Source organism: Letharia columbiana (genome assembly GCF_014066305.1).
Source record: "Letharia columbiana isolate WasteWater2 chromosome Unknown Sc0000074_s0, whole genome shotgun sequence".
NCBI lineage: Eukaryota > Fungi > Ascomycota > Lecanoromycetes > Lecanorales > Parmeliaceae > Letharia > Letharia columbiana.
In genome coordinates, this window is record NW_023501119.1 from 1,006 (window position 1) to 24,355 (window position 23,350).

Genomic DNA, 23,350 nt, shown 5'->3' on the forward strand with positions numbered 1-23,350 from the left:
TATATATATTATATAGCTATTAGATATAAGATACTTTTAACTATTTAAATATTATTATACGAAGGCTATAGATTCGACTATATATCTTAAGAGTAGCGACTTTAATAGGCTCGATTTTCTCGTAATATTCAATTAAATAAAAACTTAAACCTTTACGCCTAGTACTATATATTCGACCTTTTAAAAGATTAATTTCGTATTCTATAACTCTAAAGTAATATTTAAAAAAATTAGAAATCTAATACCTCGCGCTATAACTCTAGACGAATTTATATCTCTTATTCTTACTAGAACCCTCTTATAAAGTCGAAGATATTATTAAATATAATTAATAGTTTAAAGCACTACTTGCTACTTAGGCTTTTATTATTCTAAAAAATATATAATAGTTATTAGCTCGGTTTATAAAAGGATCTATTACTAATAGCTACTCGAGATAAATTATCGAGCGAGATATTAAGGTTATTTATAAAGAGGCCGTAGTTAAGCGAGTATATAAGATACTTTTAGAGACGGTTATTTAGAAGGGAGGATGGATATTAGTAGATTAAATACGTAAATCTCTAACTATAGTGGAAGAAATAGCTATAGAAAAGGCGGAGAAGGCTCTAAAGCGAGCTACTCGAGCTAAGGAAATTCAGTAAGAAAAGGCCGATAAGGCTATTAAGGCTTATATCCGAAAGCTGAATTATAATCTATGAAAGCTAGTACATATATATTAAAACGTGTTTATTAGAATTCGAGTTATAGGTCGAGATCTATGTAGAATTAGGAAGGAATAATGGATTTTCGCGTCTTTGAGACTAGTGCGTCTTTAGTTAAGGGAATTGGAACGAGGAAATGACAGATAGTCGGGAATAGAAGGCAGATAGATGGCAGACATGTTGTGACTTGTGAAGGCAGTGAGTTGATATTAGGTATTGTGTAGAGAGTTAGCAGCGACGACAAGCTTGTCGCCCTGATCCGAGAGTGTCGTCCGTCTATATATGTATCCATCATTAAAACTGCCTCCCCATCTATATACCAGTAACTTGCATCAAAGCCAGCTACCATAGCCGAAACAGATCTTCAACGCTTTGGAGTAAGCCATGGATAAAACCAAGCGTAGCAGAATGTCGCCGAAAACTCCTCCGCCTGCTTGGCCGCTGTGAAACGCCATAAAATGAAGCCGAAAATGCGAGGGTATCGAGGGCGACGGGTTTATTTGCCGACATTCGGCTTATCGTCGACTTGTTGCCACATCTTCACAGACGAGATGGTAAGTTGGGCCGTCTCAGGCTTCCAGGTTGGATACCACTGATCCTTGCCAGCCAAGAAATCTTTGGGCGCAGTCTTCGACTTGTCCACCCACGGCTTGCCGGCCGCGCCGTCCTTGAACCACCCATTCGTACCTCCAACGGCCAAATTGATGATGAGGTAAAACTCTTGATCAAAGGGCGCGTTCAAGTTGGGGTCGTTGACCCAAGGGTTGGTGAGCGTGGTGCCGTTGGAGTTGGACAGAGGGAACTGTCCACGGGTCCAGAGGTACTCATTGAAAGGGTTGTAGAGGATCTGCAGGAGACGGGTATCTATGTAGGTGAAAAGGTATTTTTCGCTCCATTCCAAACCATAGGTATGCTGACCGGCGGCGTAAGTAGTATGAAGAGCTGATTGCTTCTTGCTGGTGCGCCAATACCCGTCATCCTTCTGGTCAGGACCCCAGTGGAGAGTGCTAGTGACGATGTTGTTTCCGCCAGTAGCGTAGCTGTAGTTGTTGCCTCGGGACTCAGCGATATCAATTTCACCAGATGCGGGCCAAGCGCCGAATGTGTTGTTGACAGGCAACATCCAGATGGCGGGCCAAAGCCAGTCGCCCTCTGGCATTGTAGCTACAACTTCGACACGACCGTATTTGATGGTTGCACCTTTGAGGGTGTTGATGCGGCCGGATTTGACTGGAGGGACAATGGTGCCGTTAGTGACGTTGGTGGCAGCGTTGCAGTCGTAGTATTGGGTCGAAGTGCAGTCCGGGAGGGTCAGATTGTTGTTTGTGGTGAGGAGGGTCTCGTCTTGAAGGGTAGGCTTGATGATGAGCTTGCCGTTCTCGATCATGACATTTTCTTCCGTGCCGGTAGTTTGTTCGAATTCGCCGTTTCTAAGAACACTGTCAGCAAGCTAAAAAGAAGGTGCTGAGCTTTAGACATGGCAGCGTACCCAAAGCCTCCGAGGTTCACTTCCTTGGTCCAGACATCGGTATTAAAGCCCTTGCTCCAATCCTCGTCGAGCACGAGTGTGTAAGTGTGATTGACAATGGTGCTGAGACCGTTGTAGACAAGGTACCCAGCGACGACAAAGCCCAAAGCAAGCCCGATCAAAGGAATGATGGTGACCCATTTCTCCCTGGGGTCCTTGGTTGCCTTCCAGGGATGGTCGACCTCGCCCTTCTTCACTCGCCGAGAGCGAAAGTATTTTTGATTTTGCTTTTGTTGATGGATATGAATGGCCGAAGAATTCTTCGAGGTGCCCAAAGGTGTTGCGTTGAAAGGGTTCCTTGGGGCGGGATTGATGCTGTCACTGCCAGTGTTGCTTGCGGTCTCGAGAGAGCGACGTCGGTATGGGGTCTGCTGTGGTGTCTGATCTGGTGAGTAGATGCTGTTTCCCGAGCTTGGGAGGCCCCCGTCGAAAGGGTCTTGGTTACGGCGGTGCATCTCCATGATGAACGAGTGTGGGTTGACGAATGAAAGAATAGGAAGATGTGAAGTTCTGTAGACAAACGAGACAGAGGTACCCAAGGAAAGAAGCTCGCTTGGAGGGGGAATGAAGGATTTAAGAGATGAGCAAGATAAAGTAGGGCAGGACAGGGAAGGGGAGATATGGGAGCATGGCGAGGCTAGGATGTATCAAACACTGGGCTGAGATGGTGGATATGGAATACGACTTGTCTTGGAAAAGATTGACAGATACTGGCAGACTACCGATCACCCATAGGCTCGTGGACCTCCATTGAGCAAGACTCTGGGCACGATCTAGGCCTGATTGGTCGGCAGTCTGGGCGGATCTGTGCTTGTTGGCTTTGGTCGGCAGCACTTGATGTCGATCGTTGCCCGCCTGTGGCTACCTGTAACGCTCGAAGGGGATGAAAGGGGATGTGAGAGCATCCGAAAAGCGTAATCGACTAAACTGCGTTTCAGCCAGGCAAAAGACAGCCTGGATGAAGTGGAAAGCAATATGACGTTTTCAAATTTCACAAGCGTTATGATAGCCGCTTGGTAATTTACCGCTAATGCGGGACAGGGATCAAGCGTCGCTTAGCGTCATCTACTTCGGGATGAAAGCAAACGGTGAAACCGGTACTTTAAAAATACTGTAAAGTACTTTCTTTGGCTTATCGATTCTTCTGGTCCGCATCATCGAGGCAAATTCAGACTTCAGAGGCAATTCAATTCATTGGTCTCAAAATTCACCTGCACGTACACTACTACTCAAGCTATCTACTACCTTTCCACATTCCCACATGGTACGTACTCGATTGACGTGGCATGTCCCCGATGTTGCTGTGGTACCGTTACTACGAGGTACCTCGAGCCTTGGGAAGCATGCACAAGTGAACCACCATGCAGGGACTACATCAACTCGTATTTTGTAATTCTCCCACTCCCACCGAGTCCGCCAAATTTGTGGCCTGCGAAAAAAGCTCTCGGTCGTCGGCGACAAAGTCCGCGAAAAATAATGCCATCCTGGTTTTCGTTGGGCAGGATGCACGCAAGCGTGTGCCTCTTCCTTTCAAGTGCGCAACCGAGCCTATGATCCGCTGGCGGCGAACTCCTACCGTTGGTCGTCTCATGTAGGGTCTCTGATTGTGTCTCTCCTTCCATGACTTCACAACGTACTCTGGCAAGCGGATGGATTGAACTGGCCGCGATAAAACCGAAGTGGCGTCCATTCATCATTGCCGCCAGATTCTGCTGACCCTGGTCCGCACGGCCAGCAAATTCTCCGGTGGGTGCGACCCGACTTTCTCCACTGCATGATTTTCGCAATAGATTCTGCAGGTCTGCAGCTTGCTACTGCAAATACGAGGATCAACCCCGCTTTTACTTGCATGAAGCAGGGTTTGGAGAATCGCTGCGAATCGCCTGGCTGCTTTAACCGGTACTCGTGAACTTCATCCAAAGTGCGCCCTTTGATTCGATGCCCTCTGATTCGATGCCCCTCAATTCTTTCACACGCCTGACAAGACTCCACGGTGTCTACATCCCCTTCGAGTTATCGTATGTCTGGGCGAATTTCGCCAACGCTGCGACTTATCTGGCTGGATCTGTCGCATGAGATGGCTCACAGAGCATAGGCGCACAGTACATATTCCATACATTCTCTGTACCACTGAATACGTTTCATGTTTCCAGATGACGGTGAGTGTTGCGGTCTTGTATTCTCTACCTCGCTGCTTCGTCGCATTCTTCAGTGAGGGACCCACCGCTCCAGCCGCTGTCGACTGATTGGTCGATCGTCCTCTCTGCTAATGTGTTAACTGGACGAAACGGTTCAGAATGCCCAGAGCCTTTCATTCGTACATGGAATCTAGCCCTATGGGATGTCTGGCGCTGTGTACATGCACATCTGCAACCGCAACTTCGACGCCATGCACAAGCAGCCATTTGCATTTCGCTATCGTCTCGCAATATGAGTCCTTTGAGGCTAGATTGTCGGACGAGTAACGCCGATAAGCGCTGCATAAAGAGCTGGGTTGGTAACAACGGTCGGCTGCACTTGCACGAGCGCGAGCGCTCACCTGCACTGTCAATTTCCCAAAAAAATTGCAGGCAACATGGCAGCTGCGCTTGTCTTCGATGGCGGGTAGAGTAGGGCCTTTCTATCGGTTCCGATACTTTCCGCTTTTGAGCAAGCTGTTGCGGGATGAAATCTCCCTTACCTGAGAACTAAGCAGGATGTTCCAACAAGATTCCTTCGAGAAGGTTCCTGCTGTGGCTACACTCTATGCTCTGCGACAGCTAAACTATTCAGTATTTGTCGTCCACGATGATTCTCATCTACAACTGCGAAAGCTTCGAGAAACCCGCATTCAGGCATCCCGACATGCCGCCGCTCATGCCAATGTTGTGGTTTCCTATGTTTGGTGATTTCTACCAATGGCTCACATCCTCATACTCCCTTGCAGTGGCTGAAGAGCCAAATCGATGGTTTCTTCCACTGTCCCGCCTGGTTTTCGATTCAACCAGCGACAGTGAGCGGCAAGTTGGTGTCTCCCCTCCCATCTTCGTCGTCAAGGTTCTGGCTGGCTCGGCTGCAGTTGCGTGGTTGATAAATCTAGGGCTATCCTGCAACCCACACGCCTCCCCACACACACCGGGGATCCCTCCACGCCCCATCCCCGCGAACCGGCTTTCCACGGGCCACGAGGCTCTAGACCTCATTGATCATTCTCGTGGCGCAATGGCATACAGGCTACCGGTTAGGATGGATGTTTTTATCTTGTCGTGGCAGCCCGAAGAAGCTTTAATCATCATTAACGGGGCTAGAAACTCCATACTCCTACCACGCTCAAGCGGCGGCGCACGATGTGGCAGGTAAAAACATGCCGTGCTAGAGTCTTCCGAGACGCACTGATACAAAAGAATCGTACATAAGGTTCGTACATAGCAGTAACAAATACCTTTTTTCTTCACAAAACGCATCCTGATGACGCCACCAATCCCATCATTTCCAATCTCGCATTCAAACAAGTATCCCGCACCGTCTTGCTCGCTTACCCAGTCAATCAGTAACTCCCGTCGCAAAGGAACTCCCTGAGGTCCAGCTCAATGTCAACGAGACCCGACCCATCATCCATCCCGCTTCCAGCACCGCCTTACTACTAGCTTCAGATTCGCAACCTATAGATATTTCGCCTCCGCCGCTAGATCCTAGCCCGAGTCTAGATAGCTAGTGTCGGCGACCGGCCAAGCTGTTTCCAGCAAAATTCGAAGGCCGCCACATTAGCGTCAACTAGCGAGGTGGCAGATAGCACGTCTGAAGCTGCCCTTGCTCGGCTCGCTCTCTGCAAAATAAAATGCACAGAGGCGAAATTTTGGAGTCAGATCATTCTAACGGTTTAATACGCGCTCATACTTTTGGTAGAACAGATATATAGCTCGTCGAGTAGAATCCTTCATGAATCAGAATTTCTGTCATCAAGGCTCTCGTTGTCGAGTCATCAAAGGTGGTAGAAAATACATTTCTTCGGGATTCCCGGGCCCCTCCCTCCCTCAGCGCAGTGCGGTCCCATTTTCATTAACACCCGATCCACCCACCAACGATCCATCAAAGCTTCCAGACCCCGTCCCCTTCGACGGGCTCACGGCTCGGCATGGGGTGTGTATATCCAGCATACATATGCGACTGCGTAGGAGTGAAGGCCCAAACACTCAGCATGTACCGAGTATCTGTTGTAGCTTAGGGTACTCCCAGACGCGCTCTGCACATATGTCCCTTGTCCAGCCCTAACTCCCCTAGCCCCGGCGCGCCTCCCGGGGGGCGACTGCGTCGAGCGCCTCTGAAACCCTTCTGGACTTCAGCATCTGCACGGCATACGGTATGCAACGACCTCTATCGGGGATAAAATCCGGATATTTTCCCTTTGTTAGGGATGGTGGTGGGTTGGAAACCCTCTTTGTTTCCTGGCCGAAAAATTCGTCACGCCCTTCTACCTGTGTGGGGTCTTTCCGAGGAGATATTTCGGCAATTGCTCGGGCCTCACCCGCGCGGAACCTTTCTCCACGCCTACTTTACCGAACTGTAACCCACCCCTTGGACACAGCATGTCTCAAAAACGTATCCTCGTCATAGCAGACTCTGATAGTTCTGGTGTAAGGTAAGCATCCCTTGAGCTCCCGATGCTGCTGCTGCTTGTTGCTGAAGCACCACCGCATTGGACAGCGGCCTCGAAGCCGATCAGAAAGTCATCGCCGCTCACGGATGCTATGCCGTCACCGCGACGACTGCTTTGACAGCGCATGGTCCTGGGGACGTTCTTGAAACGTGTAGTCCATCCGTGGCATTTGTGAAGGCGGCGATTGACGGCTGCTTCGATGGTGGTGGGGTGGAGGTCGTCAAAATTGGTATTGATCCCTTGTCTTGAAAGCTGTCTGTAGCGAGAATCTGATACTGTTTCTCGCCTAGGCTTTTTGGCTTCGGCAGAAATTGTCCAGATCGTAGTCGACGCTTTGAGACGCCATGGCCCGAGATTCGTGGTCGTCGATCCCGTACGATGGCTAGCTTCTACGCCTTTCTGTCAGCCTCGGGCTTACACGAGTGTAGGTCGTGGTGTCTATGAGCGGAACGCAGCTCCTGTCAGATGAGGCAGTGCATATTATCCACACGCAGTTACTCCCGCTGACCACCGTATTGACGCTAAGCATTTCAGAGGCAGTACTGCTATTGGATAAGGCGGGAGCCCTTCACCAACCGGATATCCGCAATCTGGACGACCTCACTCCGTCTTGCTAAAGCACTACATAGTCTCGGACCGGATTTTGTTTTGTTGAAAGGGGGCCAACTGCCTCTGACTGCGAATCTCGACGTCCCGAAACACGACTCTGATAAGCAGGTTATTGTAGACGTTCTCTACGATGGAACGGATGTCAGCCTCATCAAGACGGCATATGTCGGTGCGAGTCTTCCGCTGGGGGTTGAATATGCTTTTGCTTGTATGTTGTCGACTTCAGAGACTATGAGCACCCCAAATATTGATTTCCTCAGCTGCAATCGCTTCGAATCTCGTCCTCGGGGACGCCGTGCCGTTGGCCACTCGGAAGGCGTGCCGATATGTCGAGGCTGGGATTAGCAAGGGAAAGGGCCTGATCGACTACTTCCACTCTACATATACTCTTCCGTTCTCTCCGTACGCTCTTTTCCCTTTCACCACTGGTAGCTGGCTTCCTCGCTTGATGTTGACAGATGTTAATTAGGAGATACTTCATCGAATACCTCCTGAACCGCGAGGATGTGAAACCCGTGTGGCATGCTCACGTCCACCATGATTTCGTGAAGCGCATTGGCGATGGGACGTTGCCCGTTGAGAAGTTCAAGGGGTATCTCGCCCAGGATTACCTATTCCTGGTGCAATTCGCAAGAGCCAAAGCTCTCAGCGCGTACAAGACGAATTCGATGGAAGACATTGCTGCGGTATGTGTATCCTTTGCTCCACCACGATTCCAATTCTGAAATGACAGCCCTAATCTCAATCCAGGGCGCAGAAGAAATCCTCCATATCCAACGCGAAATGTCCCTCCACCTAGACTACTGCGCCGAATTCGGACTCTCGAAGAAAGAGGTTGAGAAACAGGAAGAACATCAAGGTAATCAACCATTCCTCTCTTGACTCTGTCAACAAAAGCATGGACGAGCTCATGTTCCACAGCTTGCACAGCCTACACCCGCTACGTCCTCGACATAGCGCACTCCGAAAGCTGGTTCGCGCTACAAATGGCTTTCGCGCCTTGCCTTCTGGGCTACGGCATCATCGCAAGAAGGTTGTGGGACGACCCGGAAACCGTGAAAGAGCAGGGCAATCGGTACTGGAAGTGGATACAGAATTATGTGGCGGATGACTATCGGGCGGCGGTTGAAGCAGGGGAAGGTGCATATACCTATCTGATAGAGTGCTGTGTTGTTCATCATTCGGCCGAGGCTAATGGGTGAGTGATTGGCAGCGATATTGGAACAGCATGCCTCGCTGCAGTCACCGAGCCAGATTGAGTCGCTGGTGAAGATATTCATACATGCTACTAAGGTCTGTGGATGTGCTTTTCTGATACGCCTGGCTGGTTGATTGCTAATTGTTGAAGCAGATGGAGACGGGCTTCTGGGACATGGGTAACGAGTAGTAGACCTTCATACGGCATACTTTATACGCTGATGCCCGCATTACTACGGTAGGAAGTCCATGTTTGCAGCAGGAAGAGATTGAACATGTGTAGAGAGTAGACCTGAAACTTGGTGCTGATAGGTGATCTGTGAATATTGCTGGGCTTTGGGCTAAGACGACTCAACTGCTTCGTTTCAAGGGGGCCGTGAGGTTTGAATTACCACATCTCTGGCAACAGCGAATTTGAGGGAGACTATCGGCACATCTGCGGTTAACCCTATAGCAAGTGTGCTACTACTTAGTAGACTTGTAGCACTACGTCTATTCAACAACAACAGCATCATTGCTGAGGGAATTTGACCAGACTGGGTCTCAAAGTGGCTAGCGTCTTGGCGATATGTCAGCCTGCATTGGCCTCGCAACATGGGCAAGGCTGAGCAGGCGGAGCAGGTTGAGGCCACCGCGCACCCCCGATATCTATCCTGTTCATTCCTCTTCACACTCCACACGACTTTATCGCCTTTGAGGGAAATTCTCTTTTATCTTCTTCTCACTCTCTACAGGGGTGGAATAGCAGCAGGCATGTCTTTTGGCTACGGTGTCGGTGATATCATAGAGGTCTCGACTCTGGCACGTACTATTTGGGGCAGGTTTCGCGACGCTTCCGATCAATTCAATGCCATCCAAACAGAGTATACCTTGACTGTCACTAGTTCAGGAATAGACTGACTAATCAAGTCCAGCGTCTTTGGTCTTCACCGCGTCCTCGATGACATTGCGAACAACCTCTCTGGAATCCAGCTTACTGATAAGCAGGCCAACGATCTCTCAGTCCTGATTGCAGGTTGTCGTGGCGTCCTCCATGACACTGAGAAGCTGATACGGAAGAACGAGAGCTTGGGTACCGAGTCTTCTGGCGTGAGCTCCAGGACTCAGAAGGCTTTGAGAAAGTTGAAATGGGACTCTGCTACCGTCAATGAGCTGCGAGATCGCATGATCTCTAGCACAACGTTTCTGAATGCCTTCAACACTAGTCTTGCAAGGTGAGTGTTATCTGCTAAAAGAAAACTGCATCTTGATATATCCGATATCGCGAATATGAAAAGTTCTGTATCAGCTCACTCTTACCCAGTCAAGCGTCCCGAGCGACAAACCAAAAGATCGACTCTATAATTGAAAACACTCAATATCTAAGACTAAGCCAGAACCAACAAGAGCGGAACGAGGTGTTGCAATGGCTCTCACCTCTCAACTTTGCCCCACAGCAAAGTGACTTATCTAATAGGCGGCAAAAAGAGACAGGTTCATGGCTTTTAGGGTCTCATGAATTCCAAGAATGGGTGAGCAAAGAGGGACAGACTCTGGTCTGCCAAGGGATGCCAGGTGCTGGTTAGTAGTCTTGACAGTGCCAAGATCTCGCAAAAAAACGTTGAGACTGACAAAACGTTGAGACTGACTATCAGCAGGCAAGACTATGTTAGCATCGCTTGTCATAGATCGCCTGCAGCAATTTTCCGGTGAGGAGAACGTTGTAACCGCCTACATATATTGCGACTACAAAAGACAAGATGAACAGACACCCATCAACCTTACAGCAAGCGTAACAAAGCAGCTGCTCCAGCACCAAGATTTGATTCCGGAAAACATTTTAAAGATGTACCAGCACCACCAAAAATTGGAGACTCGACCTACATTTGAAGAGGTGTTAGAGATGACAGGATCCTCGATGGCACGTTTGTCGCGGGTTTATGTTATATTGGATGCCCTCGATGAGTTAGGGAACGCTGGTCAAGTTCGTCAGACCTTAATCGGATGCCTACGTCCTCTGCAGGATCTTCATCACTTCAATCTGATGACGACGTCGCGTTACATCCCTTCTCTGGCTCTGGACTTCCACCATCCTCTATGTATGGATGTTCGGGCCAGCCCAGAAGATGTACGGAGATACGTGGAGGGGCACACTTCGGATCTGCCAAAATGTGTGAGGGAGAATTTGGGCTTACAGGAGGACATAGCGACTGCTATAGTTGACTCGGTCGAGGGAATGTAAGTTGCTGGCTTGCCATCTGCGTGCGAGTTCTGCTGATGGATTGAGCAAGGTTTCTTCTGGCTCAGCTACACATGGACTCGCTTAAGGACAAAACAAGCTCTAAGCTGATCAAGAAAGCGCTGGAAATACTGCCAAAAGGATCGAACGCTCTCGATCTGGCCTACGATGGAGCAATGCAGAGAATTGAGAACCAAATGGAAGGTTTCAGACTTCTTGCCAAACAGCTACTGGGTTGGCTTACCTATTCGGAGAGGCTGATGACTGTAAAAGAAGTACAACATGCCTTGGCAATCGAGCCTGGGACGCCAGAGTTTGATGAAGATAATCTGGGCGACATCGAGGAAGTTCTGGGTTTCTGTGCCGGCTTGATTATCGTCGACGAAGAAACGCAGATCATCAGACTGGTCCACTACACCACCCAGGAATACTTCAGGCGAAACGGTGACAGAGTCCTAGCCTTTGCCAAGCAGGACATTGCGATAGGCTGTCTTACCTATTTGCTTTACGAGAATTTTAAAGATGGCTGGGCCAACGAAGTAGGACAAAAAGAGTTTGCCGAAGGAAACAGAGCCGAAGATGCCCTCAGAAACAGAGAAAAGGAAAAGGAAGAGGACTATACAAAATCTGTAGAAGCTCGGTTGCAGAAATATCCTTTTCTCGAATACGCCGCGAGATACTGGGCAACTCATGCAAGATTGTGTAAGGAGCAGAACGTCAAAATACTCATGATGAGCTTCGCCAAAGATGATTGTAGAGTCTCGAGTGCCGGCCAAGTGCTATTGGTGCTAGACGAACGATCTACTATCTTGCGTCTCGTTAGACATATGAATGGGACTATGTCGCGCAGCCCACTTTCTGCAATGCACATTATCGCATATTTCGGTTATGAAGGAATGATCTCAGAGCTTCTGAATCACGGTTTCGAGGCAGATGCCGAGGACTCTACTCGCCGGACACCGTTGTGGTGGGCGGCATCACAAGGACATCACGGCGTGGTGGAATTGTTACTGTCACAGAGCCATGTCAATGTGAACAACCGCGGCCATTCGCGTCTAGGTTATACTGAGACACCACTGGGCATTGCTGCAAAAGCGGGCAAAGATGAAACAGTGAAGCTTTTGATTGAGCGTGAAGACGTGGACGTGAACTTGCCACGTCCCGATGGTGAATCTCCGCTATCATCAGCCGCACGAGAAGGACATAGTACAGTTGTTGAACTGCTACTGACACGAAGAGATATTGAAGTAAATTCAAGATGCAATGCAGGCGGGACGCCCTTGTGGTTTGCAGCTTCGTTTGGGAGAGCGGATGTAGTCACACAGCTGCTCAAACACAAGAACGTCCAGATCAATTCGAAGGATATTCAGGGAGACACACCTCTCGCAAGCGCTGCATCCTCCGGTCACAAGGGCATAGTAGAGATGTTACTAGGTCGTTCCGACATTGAAGTGAACACGCAAGACAGACGGGGGTTGACTCCGCTCTTGCATGCGGTACGTGCAGGCTACGAAGCAGTGGTGAAGCTCCTGCTATCTCATTCCGACATCGACGTAAACGCGAAAGAGATTCGGGGAATATCTCCCCTTGCAATTGCGGTCATGGTTGGTCGAACAGCGGTTGTGAAGCTCTTGTGCGCACATCCCGATGTTGATTTAGACCGGGATGTGCTTGCTCTGGTAAAGGAAAGTGGGCCACGGGATTGGTTGTCACAGGCGGACAATGATGCCCTGGCGCTAGTGCGAGAGGAATGTTTGGGAATCCTACGTACAGCCATCGAGGCACGCTCGCGAAACGGGCCCCAAAATCCGGAGGTTGTGCCCTCATGAGATCAACCCGTTCGCTCTTACCAGATCGTGACTTGGCGACTTCGATGTCGCTGTCGGAAAAGGCTTGGCTGGCGGGGTACCAAGTTCATGATATGTTGCTGTGGATTTGGAGGGGAATGACTCATTGTGTGGAGCATGTTGGTGTTTGAGGGGGAAGACACGTAGGCGGAGGAGTTCAGGAGGGTGCAGTGGAAGGGAAATGGGGTCTATGTCGACGGGAGCTGTGTGGATTGTATCTCTTAAGTGGATAAACGGTTGGCGTTCGGTTTTGATTTTTAGACATAACGAATTCAATCTGAAAGATGTGACTTTAGGCGTCTTCGAGACGGCTCATCGGCCACATTCCACTCAAGCAACCTCGAAGTATATATGAAGAACCATCACTAGCACGAATTGAACCACCGCGCTCCACGCAGCTTCTCCGGTGAGGATCCATCCTGAAATCTCATTTTAGGAACCCTTCCATATCCATCTCACGAGCCATTGCGCATCTACTTTTCAAGCTTCACCAACAGTCACCGATTCCACTTCACACGGGTCCAAGAAATGTTGCCTTCTCATTATGAAGTCCATCCTTCTTCAAAATTGGCTCAATGAGCTTTTCAGCGAGTTTGTGCTTTCCTTTCGTAGTAGTCTCCTGAGTATCACGATGGCTTAGGGTGCCATAATCCGAACATTGTACTCCCGCGCCATACTCCCTGGACAGAAACGAATAATAGCACTCTAGATGGCTTCTTCGTCAAGGATCTCTTTGGTCAGTCCGTACCAGCAATCCTCCATTCCGATCCATACAAGCCTTCATTTCCGTGCTAAGAACCCTTCCATCTTTGCATCGGTGACCTTAAAAGCAGCCGTCCTATCTTAGCCGAGGAATTGCTCTGTCGTGTTACAAAGTTGCTCATCTTTTCAAATTCGACGCATGATTTCCTCTGCCTTGTTAAGATCTTCCTTTTCGGTAGTCAGTATTTGGTCTTCAGTAATGAGGCTCCGCGGTATGAAAGTCTGCACATCAACTACTACCTTCTTCAACGATGATGGCTGGTTGAACATGCAGTCGTCAATCTTCCAGTGTGGTAGCTTCTCTCTGTCGGCACAATCTTCGAGGTTCAGCTCGAGGCTTGTGAGGCAACCGAGTCCCGTTCAGATGAGACGGCTGGCCGAGAGAAAACCCGGAGAGAATGTGCCGCCGAAGCGGCCGTGGAGCTCTACTTTGGTCATGGCCTGGATGGCGCGCAGTCTGTTGTCGATTGAGCGATGTACGTACGCTTGATTTGGGGCGATGAGCTCGAAGTAAGCGGCAAAAGCGGCGAAAGCCAAGAACATGAATGTGTTGCTGTGGTATAGGAAGGAGCGCTCCTCGTCGCAGATCTGTCGGCAAGTCTTCCAAAGCCTCGAGTCTTGCACACGGCACGGATGGATGGATCATGACACATTGCGAACTGGTCTTCAGAGGTAACGTTGGTAGCAATTTGCTGCTTGCCAGTCCGCATGTCATGTAAGATAGCTGTGGTTGACGATCGGCGTGATTGGCTTCAGAGCTTGCGCAACGCATATGAGAGAAGTTTCCCGTGCCCCAGCAATGTGACTGTGGAACGTACTCATGGAGGTAGATTTTTAGGAGGCATCCAGCAGAACCGTGATCACTGCAAGGAATGATACTTCTCGGAATGAAGTCTTCAAGGTCGCTTTTGATCTGAACTCTCTGGTTGTCACCAACAATGAGCTCGTAGATCTTCCGCCGAATATAAATAGGCATGTCCAAAAAGTGACAAGGCGGGAAAGGTTTGACGTAAGAACTTGTACAGATAGTCGTTAATTTTGACTCGTGCAAACCTTGCAACAGGGTAATGTTCACGATATCTCTACCGTTAAAGCCTTCTGGGGTGAGGTATGGTATTGAAAATCAACCTCCATTTGCCGTAGGACACGAAAGGGGGCGTCGGTGAGCGTTCAGTTGCTGTAACAAGCCTTGGTTGCATCAATGTCGCCGTTGGAGCTGCCACTCTCAGAGCTGTGATTACCACAAGAGCGGTAGGCAACAGTAGTGTTATTGGTAGCAAAATACATCGAATTCTCATCAGCAAAGGAGGTCGTTGTCTGCTGTATCCCCTCTGTGCCACACATGACCACTAGTTGAGAATGCTATTCTGTCACTCGAATGGAAATGAGCGGCGTGTTTCTTTGACCAATCACAAATCTTCATAAGTGAAGTGTTTGATGCCAAGACCTCAATGCCATTGAACGTTTCCTTCGCATTCTCACCACTCACTCCTCAAATCATTGCCTTCAAAGCTCATCTGCCTATTTGTAAAATATCTCTTTGGACTTTCGGGCATCCATCAAAGTGAAACCGACTCACTTTGGCCACCCGGGGCTTGACCATTGTGAGATCCAGCAAGGCAAGTTGAGCTCATCACTTCTTTCCCCTCGCATCCTTCAGGAAACAGGGCATTCCCTCCTAAATTTTCTTCTTACTAGCCTCTTCAGCCTCACAAATTGCTCGTCTCATACAAAGGCGACCTTCGAACAGACGTTTCATTTTGCCAGACTTACTTCGCATCAAACAAGACTCAAATCTTCGAGCCGTCAACTACATTGGTTCAGACTTCACGTCACATTCAGATATTTGTGGTCCCATAAGCCTCAGCCTTGGGGCGATTGACTATGGCTACCAGAAATGTCACCAAGGCCAGGGGTGAGGCCATTGACTACTCTGACCCGGAAGTAGTCAGAGCGAGGGATCAAATGGCTGCGGTCATGCGAGAAATGAACTTCAAGCCTCCTTGTGAGTGCAGCCACTGCCTTCGTCAGTACAGGACACTCGATCAGCAAGATCTCATCCCTTTCGTTTACCTCGGCCATGTAAAGGACGCTGTCTCGCTTGCCAAAAGCTACTCCCGCTCTATTGAAGTCGATCGCGCGTTTCTCCGTCGAAAGATCTCGGAATCTGGGCTATCCATTCTCAACAGATGGCGCGCGGGAGTTGGAAAGCGCAAAGCGTTCTTAGAGAAGGCCAAGCCAGATTTGTATCGAAACCGTAACCCACTCGTCGACATCCCATCACGCGTGGAGCAGCTAAGGCACCAGAGAGAGTATCGCATGGGTTACATGTTGCCGTACCTCAATGTGGATGACTTGTCAGGAGACCCTACGAAACTCCTCGGCCTCCTAACTCACCGGACCAACTGCCTTCCAGAAGAGTGGGTGCCATTTGATTATGCAATGCTGTGGTCGGGATGGAAACAGTGCACTCTTGCAGAGAAGTCCGCCGATGGGTGCATCGTGATGCATGGTGACCAGTTTGGCCAATGGTCCACGTTCGACTCCATTGCGGTGCATCGCAATGATGCATGTGGGGCGCCTAGAGCTTTGATGATCCTAGAGTCACAGCAAACTCTGTTGAAGTTCTTGCGTGATTTGACTACGGTCATTCTAGACGGCGCAAAACCTTCGAAGTCACTAAAAACGCCCGCCAAAGTCATCTCCACAGATCCTGCTACGGATGCTATCGCCCCTCGTGGCCTCGAGGTCTGCACGGAATGGTCGCAGTTTCTGAACGCCGACCAGAAGAAAGATCAGCCCTGGCTGTCATTCGGAGCAATGTTTTCCAACCAACCCTACTCTGCTGCCCCCGCTTTCAACATTGACACAATGATTGACATAGCTGAAAATCAGGCAGATGAAGCACAAGACGAGCTATGGCTTCTGCAAACAGACTTAGAGTACTTTTATAAGCGCTCCAGATACCACGAAGCAACATGGTTCGACAAGATAGAGAAGGGACCGCATCGGCCAAACCTCACAGCGAAGGAGAAGTTTGATAATATTGGCTTCATCATGACACTCAAAGTTATTCTCCAAGCTAGGGATTGGCAATGGCTATTAGAGGAATGCCAGAACGTTAAGCGGGAACTGCAAAGGAGTGGATCAGAGATTGGTCCTGGGAAACCTCTGCCCAAGGAATATGAGAGAGCGCTCGGTAGCTTAGAGATGATGCTGCGGAGATCCTTGCCCTATCATCAGCTAAACCTGAAAAGACATCTGATAAGGTCTCCAGATTTCTCGAAGGTTTTCAAGGTCACAGGTACTGCCCAGCAGCAACTTTTGGGAACCGCTTTGATTCTCGAACTCAGAGACTACACTACCCTCCATCGAGACGATCGCATCGGCTGGTGCCTCTATCAGCTGACGTCGAATTTCGATGAGCGACATGTTTTCGAACCTTCGGCGGTATTGCAATATCTTGACGACTTTCTCGACAGTTGTCCCCGCCGAGAAGCCGAGAGAATAGACCAGGAGCTTCAAAGATGCATATCCGAATTGGCAGCTATCACACGTATGATGAAGCTACTCGATCTTCACAGACCCTCTTTCCGTTTGCCCAGTCCAGACATTCTCCAAGAAACCCGAGGAGCATGGCAGGTCTTGAACAAGCTGGTCATCATGCTGTCGGCAGAAATGGGACTCGGTTCTTTCATCAACCCTCTGAACCAATTTCGCATGCCGACTGGCAGGAAAGACGAGAACTGGCTAGCTCGGCGCGACATCGCGCATTCGGCACTAAAAAGTCTATGGGCAAAAGCAAGAAGTATATACCAGACAATGTTAGAGACAAATGGTATACCACAAGAATGTATAGATCCTCAGCTGGAGTGGATGAGACAGTCTGGTTCGGAGGAAAATGCTGCTCAGTCAGACAGTGAGAGACGCATGGTCTTGGACCGCCTCAAGGCCGCAAGGGAGCGAGCTTCAGCTAGGAAAGCGGCACCTCAACAAGAAGAATGCAGATCTTTCGGCACACAGCAAGAGGTCGAGGCGAAGGACCGATTGCCACAACCCGTGAAGACCAAGACCAAAACCCGACGAGGCCATGCTTCAGAATCCGGCAGCCTATCTGAAGACAACGAAAGTGCTGTTGAAGAGACGCCACCTGTGTTGTACAAGCTAAAGCCAGCCTCAACCGCAGAGAAGGTGGTTCGCCTGATGTTCCCAGACCCTAACGAGGATATGACGAAGGAGAAGTCCAGTGCCGACTGGATTCACTTTGTGGCAGCGATGACGACTTTGGGCTTTCGAGCGGAGCATCGCGGAGGCTCTACGTTCGAGTTCAGGGGGGAGATTATGCTGCCGGATACCACATTGGCTCCACAGAAAAGAAGCTTCACCGTCCACAGACCTCATCCAGATACCGAAATGGGACCGATAATCTTCCAGAGTTTAGGAAGACGGTGCAACAGAAGATTCGGCTGGCAACGTGCAAATTTTGCTACCGACGAGAGTGGTGCTGGGCAGGGTACTTAAGAAGTCAGGTCAGACTGAAGACTCGAGGTCAGGCTTGGATCAAAAGGCTCGCGTCTAGCGACCAGAAAGTGGATAGAGCGTCAAGGGCCTGGGCTGGTAGACTTAGGTTGATGAATGCTTAGATAGACAGATCATGAGGAAAGGCTCTTCGCATCTCATACTTCCCCCTCGGATGATTTGATTGCGGTACACGACCAATAATGTTGAACTCGGCGATGTATATTGCTTTTGCCTCGAAGTTGGCTACAGAATCAATACCTCGCGGTCAATTACGACATTTCGAGCAAGTAGTCGAAGAACATGTCGATGCAAGACGCGCTCCAGCTGAACCATAGTTGTGTCACTGTCTGGGAATTGAAAAGGTTTCTGATTCAGTAGTATATCCATGGCATCAATCATTGATTGACGGCCTGACTCGCTGCAGCCACGCTCCTTAAATGGTGAACAACTACAAATAAGCCGAAGTAGAGTCAAAGTAGAGTGTGTAGTTACCCGCCCAGATAATCGATTCGGTTCTTCGTTCTCAACCGTGCGAATAGATCGGCTGGATGGCAGATCGGAGCGACTACTTTCAACCTCTATATATCATATTCATTCTCGAGTTACAACTACAGTTGGTATATCCCGTATGCCCTTCCCGTACCGGCCTAGCCATCCATGATAATCCTGACCTGTGACGGACACACGAAACTCATGCCAGACGTGGTAAACCTCGGCCTGCTTCCATTGTTGCAGATGCAGGTATTGACCCGTTTTGGGTTCTTGCCTGATTGGTAGACTTCCCCGCTGTGTGATAGTCAGCCAGGAGACTTTGGGAGAAATTCGAGCGAGAGGATCTACTGGACAGAGCTGCGTGCACTTAAAGCCGTACGACGTTAGAGTTGGGGTTGTGGATAGCGCGGCAGTAACGCTAGTAATGAATCCATCGGTGTTGCTCATTATTCCATTAGGCGGTAGGGCTAAGGAAGTGGTCCTTGGTGATACTATGGTCGTTGATGAGCTTGTAGGACTCTTAGGTGCAGTGTTAGAAAGTAAAGTCGTGGTTATGGAAGGGGTCCAGCATGGTGTCGATTGTGTTGTGTAGGCACAGTCCGCAACACTGCTGGAGCCGGAGCTTGTTGGCGAGTGAGTGAGCAGCGTGATGAATGTCAACGAGGTTAGAACCCTACGCTTCATGGCTACAGTTCCCCAACGAGGAGCAAAAAACAACGCCATCAATGCCATAATTTGAATCCATGTACGCTGATCAACCTTGTTCTGCATCCTCGAGATTCGCATATGGACTCACTCATCGGCATTGCACAAAATACGCTGAAGAAGCGCAAGATGAGCTCTGCATACTCCGGACATAATTGGAGTACCTCCACAAGGGTACCCAAAATGACTAGAGAAGTCTCAGGGTTGAAACCTTGACCATCAAGCGCCAAAGGAAATCGGATAGTGTCGCTTATCTAACGATCATCGGATTAATGCTGCAGGCTAAGGGCTCACTGCACCTGTTAGACGACTGCCAGATAGTGAAATAAGAGCTTCGAGTCCGGGCTTAGATATCCGTCCCCTGCAAAGAATCTTCCGCCAGGTTATGAAAATGCTTTGGACTCTTTGCTGATAATGTTGATCAGAGCCTTTATCATCAAAGAACCACATCAATAAGGCTCTTTTTGAGATCTCCAGTATTCCAGCTATGCTTCAAGTTCCTCAAAAATGGGACAATTTTTTGCCTTTGACTTCAATGGTTACGCATCGGTATCCTAAGACTAGTTGTTCCGATGTTTCTGTCGATTGACGAAGGAAGCTGAGGATCTGGCTCCCTTTGACCATGCATTTGTACTTCAACATCTGGACGGACATCCGGCATCCCGTCCACGCAGCGAATCAAAAAGACACGACTTGAATATATGTTGTTAAACTACTGATTTGCTTGATCTCAAGCGGAGGCTGAATCTTCTCAACTTACATCGACCTAAGGCTGTCGGACGAGTCCAGATGTGCTCCTCTGGAAGCGATCAGTACGGCAGTCTTGAGTTAGTACGCTTCGAGATACCTCATACATCCTGTACACGGACATGGGATTGGTATTTTTCCTCAAACTTTGCGTACATGCATCAAGCCCATGGGCAGGAGGAGTAACGGTTAACGAGTCCGCGCACTGTACGCTCTATCGAACTTCTAGGTCAAGGCAAGTGTGGAGACCTTGAACGACTTCGAGAAGGAATGGATCTCCCAGAAAACCATCGAGCCCCAAATACAAATATTGCAACAGTTTGAGTCACCAAAGAAAGTTTCTCAGCTGAGCCTTGAGCGGCAAGAGCTCCTAGGACGACTGACAGCTGCTGAAGTCAGGGCTATAACGAAGTAACTTAGGTCTCTGGCGAAACCGGAAGGTCATCCTTTCACCCAATCTCGGAACCCTCGGAAAGCAAGTTATGGTCCCAGAATCTCGGAAAAACAATGAAGAACCGCCCTCAGCCAGCACCGCACACGAACCGAACCCGCATGATGAATGACAAGGACGCCAACAAGGACCGCCTCTTTATACACACTGAAGACATACTCGCTTGCAAACAAGCTCAAATTCCCTCATTCCCGGACCGCAACACAGACACAGCGAAAAAAACAACCGAATTCCCCACAGCATCCACCAGCCCCATCTCCAGCGCCGAAGATTGCGCAGGCCCCACTATCGCGCGTGGAAACGTGCAGCTCCGCTCGCCACAAGATGGAACCGCCGCCGTTGGAATCGCAGATGGAGACTGGCAGGGTCGGGAACGGGAATGCAGGTTCAGACCGACAGGAGCGAGGGGCCGGTTGGTGTAAATGGCGGAGGTGGTAAAGGGTGGCAAGCTGGGAAAAGGGGCCACGGCTTCACGTCTTGCTCCGATAGATTATGGGGCGCGCCCGGAAGAAAGAAATTTAAATCCAGAACGGAGAACGGGACACCGGACTCAAACAAATGTAGCATTGGAGTGCAACATGCCATTCCACGAACCATGACGCAGCAACAAGCTCGTACAGCATACACTGCTCCTCACGCACTCCTCCTTTCAAAAGATCCGCCATCTCTACCTCTGCCTCTGCCTACGAACCAGCCAATCCCCTCGCCGCTCCCTCAGCATCCGATGAAAAAGTACAGAGGAAAGAAGAAAGAAAGGAGAAATCCCCACATCAGAGCACACACATATGCACAAGTAAAACACCATCACCATCACCACCAGCACCAGCAAACCACACAACCTCACCCCCTCCCCGACCCCCAACGCCGACGCTGTATTCACGAACCCAAAAGATTCCCCATCCGATATATCCATTTCAACCAGATTTACGGCACCGGTACTACATCTCCACGTTCAAGACGAAATCATGATTCCAGAGCTGGTGAAACGCACTCTCGGGAAGAAGTCAGGGGGTGGAAGAGAGGGAGCGATTAGGTAGATAGATAGGGATAACCATTCATGGTTTATTAATCGAGAACAGCTTGAATGAATCCATTTTTCGGTACCATTATCATCATCATCATCATCAAACTTCACTCATTCATTCACGATTGCAAGTGCAACAAAAAGAAACACAAACACATGCACACGCACGCACGAACGAACGAACGAAATAGTCCTCACATTCTACACATCCCCACACATCCCCACACATCCCCACACATCCCCACACATCCCCACACATCCCCATCCCCACACATACACACACAACCCCACATAACCCCGCAACATCATCTTCCCCAACCAGCATCCCAACCCCACGTATCCAACCCCTCCCTAGACCCGTAAAAAAAGAAAGAAAGAAAGTAAAAGATGAGGGAAAAAACACACACTCCCCTCAAGGGCAGAAAACCGTCTCATCCGATGAGCACGCACACGACGCCGTCTCTCCCTTGGCTATTGCTGATTTCGCTGGAAGGAAGGGAGGGAGGAGGGGAGAGGAAGGAAGGGGAGGGAGGGGAAAGTCAGGGAGTGGTGTCAAGTCAAGTCAAGTCAAGTCAAGTCAAGTCAAGTCAAGTCAAGTCAGACTCAAGTCAAGTCAAGTCAAACCAACCCAACCCAAGCCAAGCCTTAGTTGTCCCATTCATGACCACGCATCCACGCATCAATCAATGCCCGCATAGGGGCCCACATAGAGTGTATATAGTGGTTGCGCCGTCCCACGCCGAGGATAGCAAGCCTACAACATAAACAGGCCTACACAGCAAGCCCGAACAGGCATAATTCCTCGTACTCGTACCCCAGCGCAAGAAAACTCCCCTAGACCTGGAGTTGGAATGATAGCCGGCCATGTACAAGTGTGGATGGGTGGGTGGGACAAAAAAGTATCTATGCAATGGCTCCGAAAGAGACGAGATCGAGTTGAAGAGCCATTGACGGGTGCGAAACAGGTGGCTATATAGGTAGCTCGTACTGGACACCTGTCTCCTTCCTTACCCCTTGCGGGGGTACCGACAGGGCCATGAAACATGAAACAGGGGCATGTCATGTGACCGACTGACCCCCAGTCCCACTGTGGCGACAAGCCAAGCCAAGTTAAGCTAAGCCAAGAAAAGTAAAGAAAAGGAAAGGAAAGGGGGAAAAGACAATAAAAGAAAAGTAAAGAAAAGGAAAGGAAAGGGGAAAAAAGACAAGAAAGGAAAAGCTAAGAAAAGAGCTTAAGACGAAAGAAAAGTAAAGAAAAGAAAGATAAAGAAAAGAAAGACAAGCCAAACGAAATTTATATCCATTCTATATACACACACATATAAACCCAAAAGAGCAAAAGTGAGAATATCATCGCTTACAAGAAACGCTGCAACACACACACACACACACACACGCAATATACAATCCTACACCACCATATGCCGAAACCAGCACCGAGCCAAGCCAAGCGAGAGTATCAAAGCTTAAGAAACGGGGCAAAACACAAGAAAGGCAAAAATAAAATAACAAAAGATAAGAAAGGAAAAGGTAAGAAAAGAAAAGAAAAGTAAAGAAAAGGAAAGGGGGAAAAGATAAGAAAAGGAAAGAAAAGAAAAGGGGGAAAAGAGAAGAAAAGATAAGATAAGAAAAGGGGAAAAAAGACAAGAACGGAAAGCAAAGAAAAGAAAGATAAAGAAAAGAAAGACAAGCCAAACGAAATTTATATCCATTCTATATACACACACATATAAACCCAAAAGAGCCAAAAGTGAGAGTATCATCGCTTCAGAAACGCGGCAATACACACACACACACACATATACAATCCTACACCGCCAGAGCCGGGACCAGCACCGATCCAAGCCAGGCAACGTAAACCTCGCCACGGATACCTGGCATAGAAGTATGTAATCCGAGTTGCCCCAAA

General features: G+C 49.1%; 6 protein-coding genes across 6 annotated transcripts; 5 read left to right on the forward strand and 1 right to left on the reverse strand.

The window, feature by feature from the left end:
• Window positions 1-1,200: 1,200 nt before the first annotated feature.
• HO173_012114 (uncharacterized protein) lies at window positions 1,201-2,693 on the reverse strand (the record flags this gene model as incomplete). Its single annotated transcript, XM_037313987.1, has 2 exons — window positions 1,201-2,134; window positions 2,194-2,693. 2 exons carry the CDS (start codon window positions 2,691-2,693, stop codon window positions 1,201-1,203), a joined length of 1,434 nt encoding a protein of 477 aa, XP_037159076.1.
• Window positions 2,694-6,797: 4,104 nt separating this feature from the next.
• HO173_012115 (uncharacterized protein) lies at window positions 6,798-8,864 on the forward strand (the record flags this gene model as incomplete). Its single annotated transcript, XM_037313988.1, has 11 exons — window positions 6,798-6,850; window positions 6,916-7,097; window positions 7,159-7,241; window positions 7,297-7,341; window positions 7,403-7,685; window positions 7,738-7,879; window positions 7,947-8,163; window positions 8,228-8,336; window positions 8,399-8,617; window positions 8,691-8,770; window positions 8,829-8,864. The coding sequence occupies 11 exons, from the start codon at window positions 6,798-6,800 to the stop codon at window positions 8,862-8,864; spliced, it is 1,449 nt and encodes a 482-aa protein (XP_037159077.1).
• Window positions 8,865-9,268: 404 nt separating this feature from the next.
• Window positions 9,269-12,721, forward strand: HO173_012116 (uncharacterized protein; the record flags this gene model as incomplete). Its single annotated transcript, XM_037313989.1, has 5 exons — window positions 9,269-9,537; window positions 9,589-9,888; window positions 9,978-10,234; window positions 10,312-10,891; window positions 10,945-12,721. 5 exons carry the CDS (start codon window positions 9,269-9,271, stop codon window positions 12,719-12,721), a joined length of 3,183 nt encoding a protein of 1,060 aa, XP_037159078.1.
• Window positions 12,722-15,385: 2,664 nt separating this feature from the next.
• Window positions 15,386-18,022, forward strand: HO173_012117 (uncharacterized protein; the record flags this gene model as incomplete). Its single annotated transcript, XM_037313990.1, has 1 exon — window positions 15,386-18,022. The coding sequence occupies one exon, from the start codon at window positions 15,386-15,388 to the stop codon at window positions 18,020-18,022; it is 2,637 nt and encodes an 878-aa protein (XP_037159079.1).
• Window positions 18,023-20,088: 2,066 nt separating this feature from the next.
• HO173_012118 (uncharacterized protein) lies at window positions 20,089-20,381 on the forward strand (the record flags this gene model as incomplete). Its single annotated transcript, XM_037313991.1, has 2 exons — window positions 20,089-20,097; window positions 20,196-20,381. The coding sequence occupies 2 exons, from the start codon at window positions 20,089-20,091 to the stop codon at window positions 20,379-20,381; spliced, it is 195 nt and encodes a 64-aa protein (XP_037159080.1).
• A 92-nt stretch (window positions 20,382-20,473) lies between these two features.
• Window positions 20,474-20,839, forward strand: HO173_012119 (uncharacterized protein; the record flags this gene model as incomplete). Its single annotated transcript, XM_037313992.1, has 1 exon — window positions 20,474-20,839. The coding sequence occupies one exon, from the start codon at window positions 20,474-20,476 to the stop codon at window positions 20,837-20,839; it is 366 nt and encodes a 121-aa protein (XP_037159081.1).
• Between the last annotated feature and the right edge of the window lie 2,511 nt (window positions 20,840-23,350).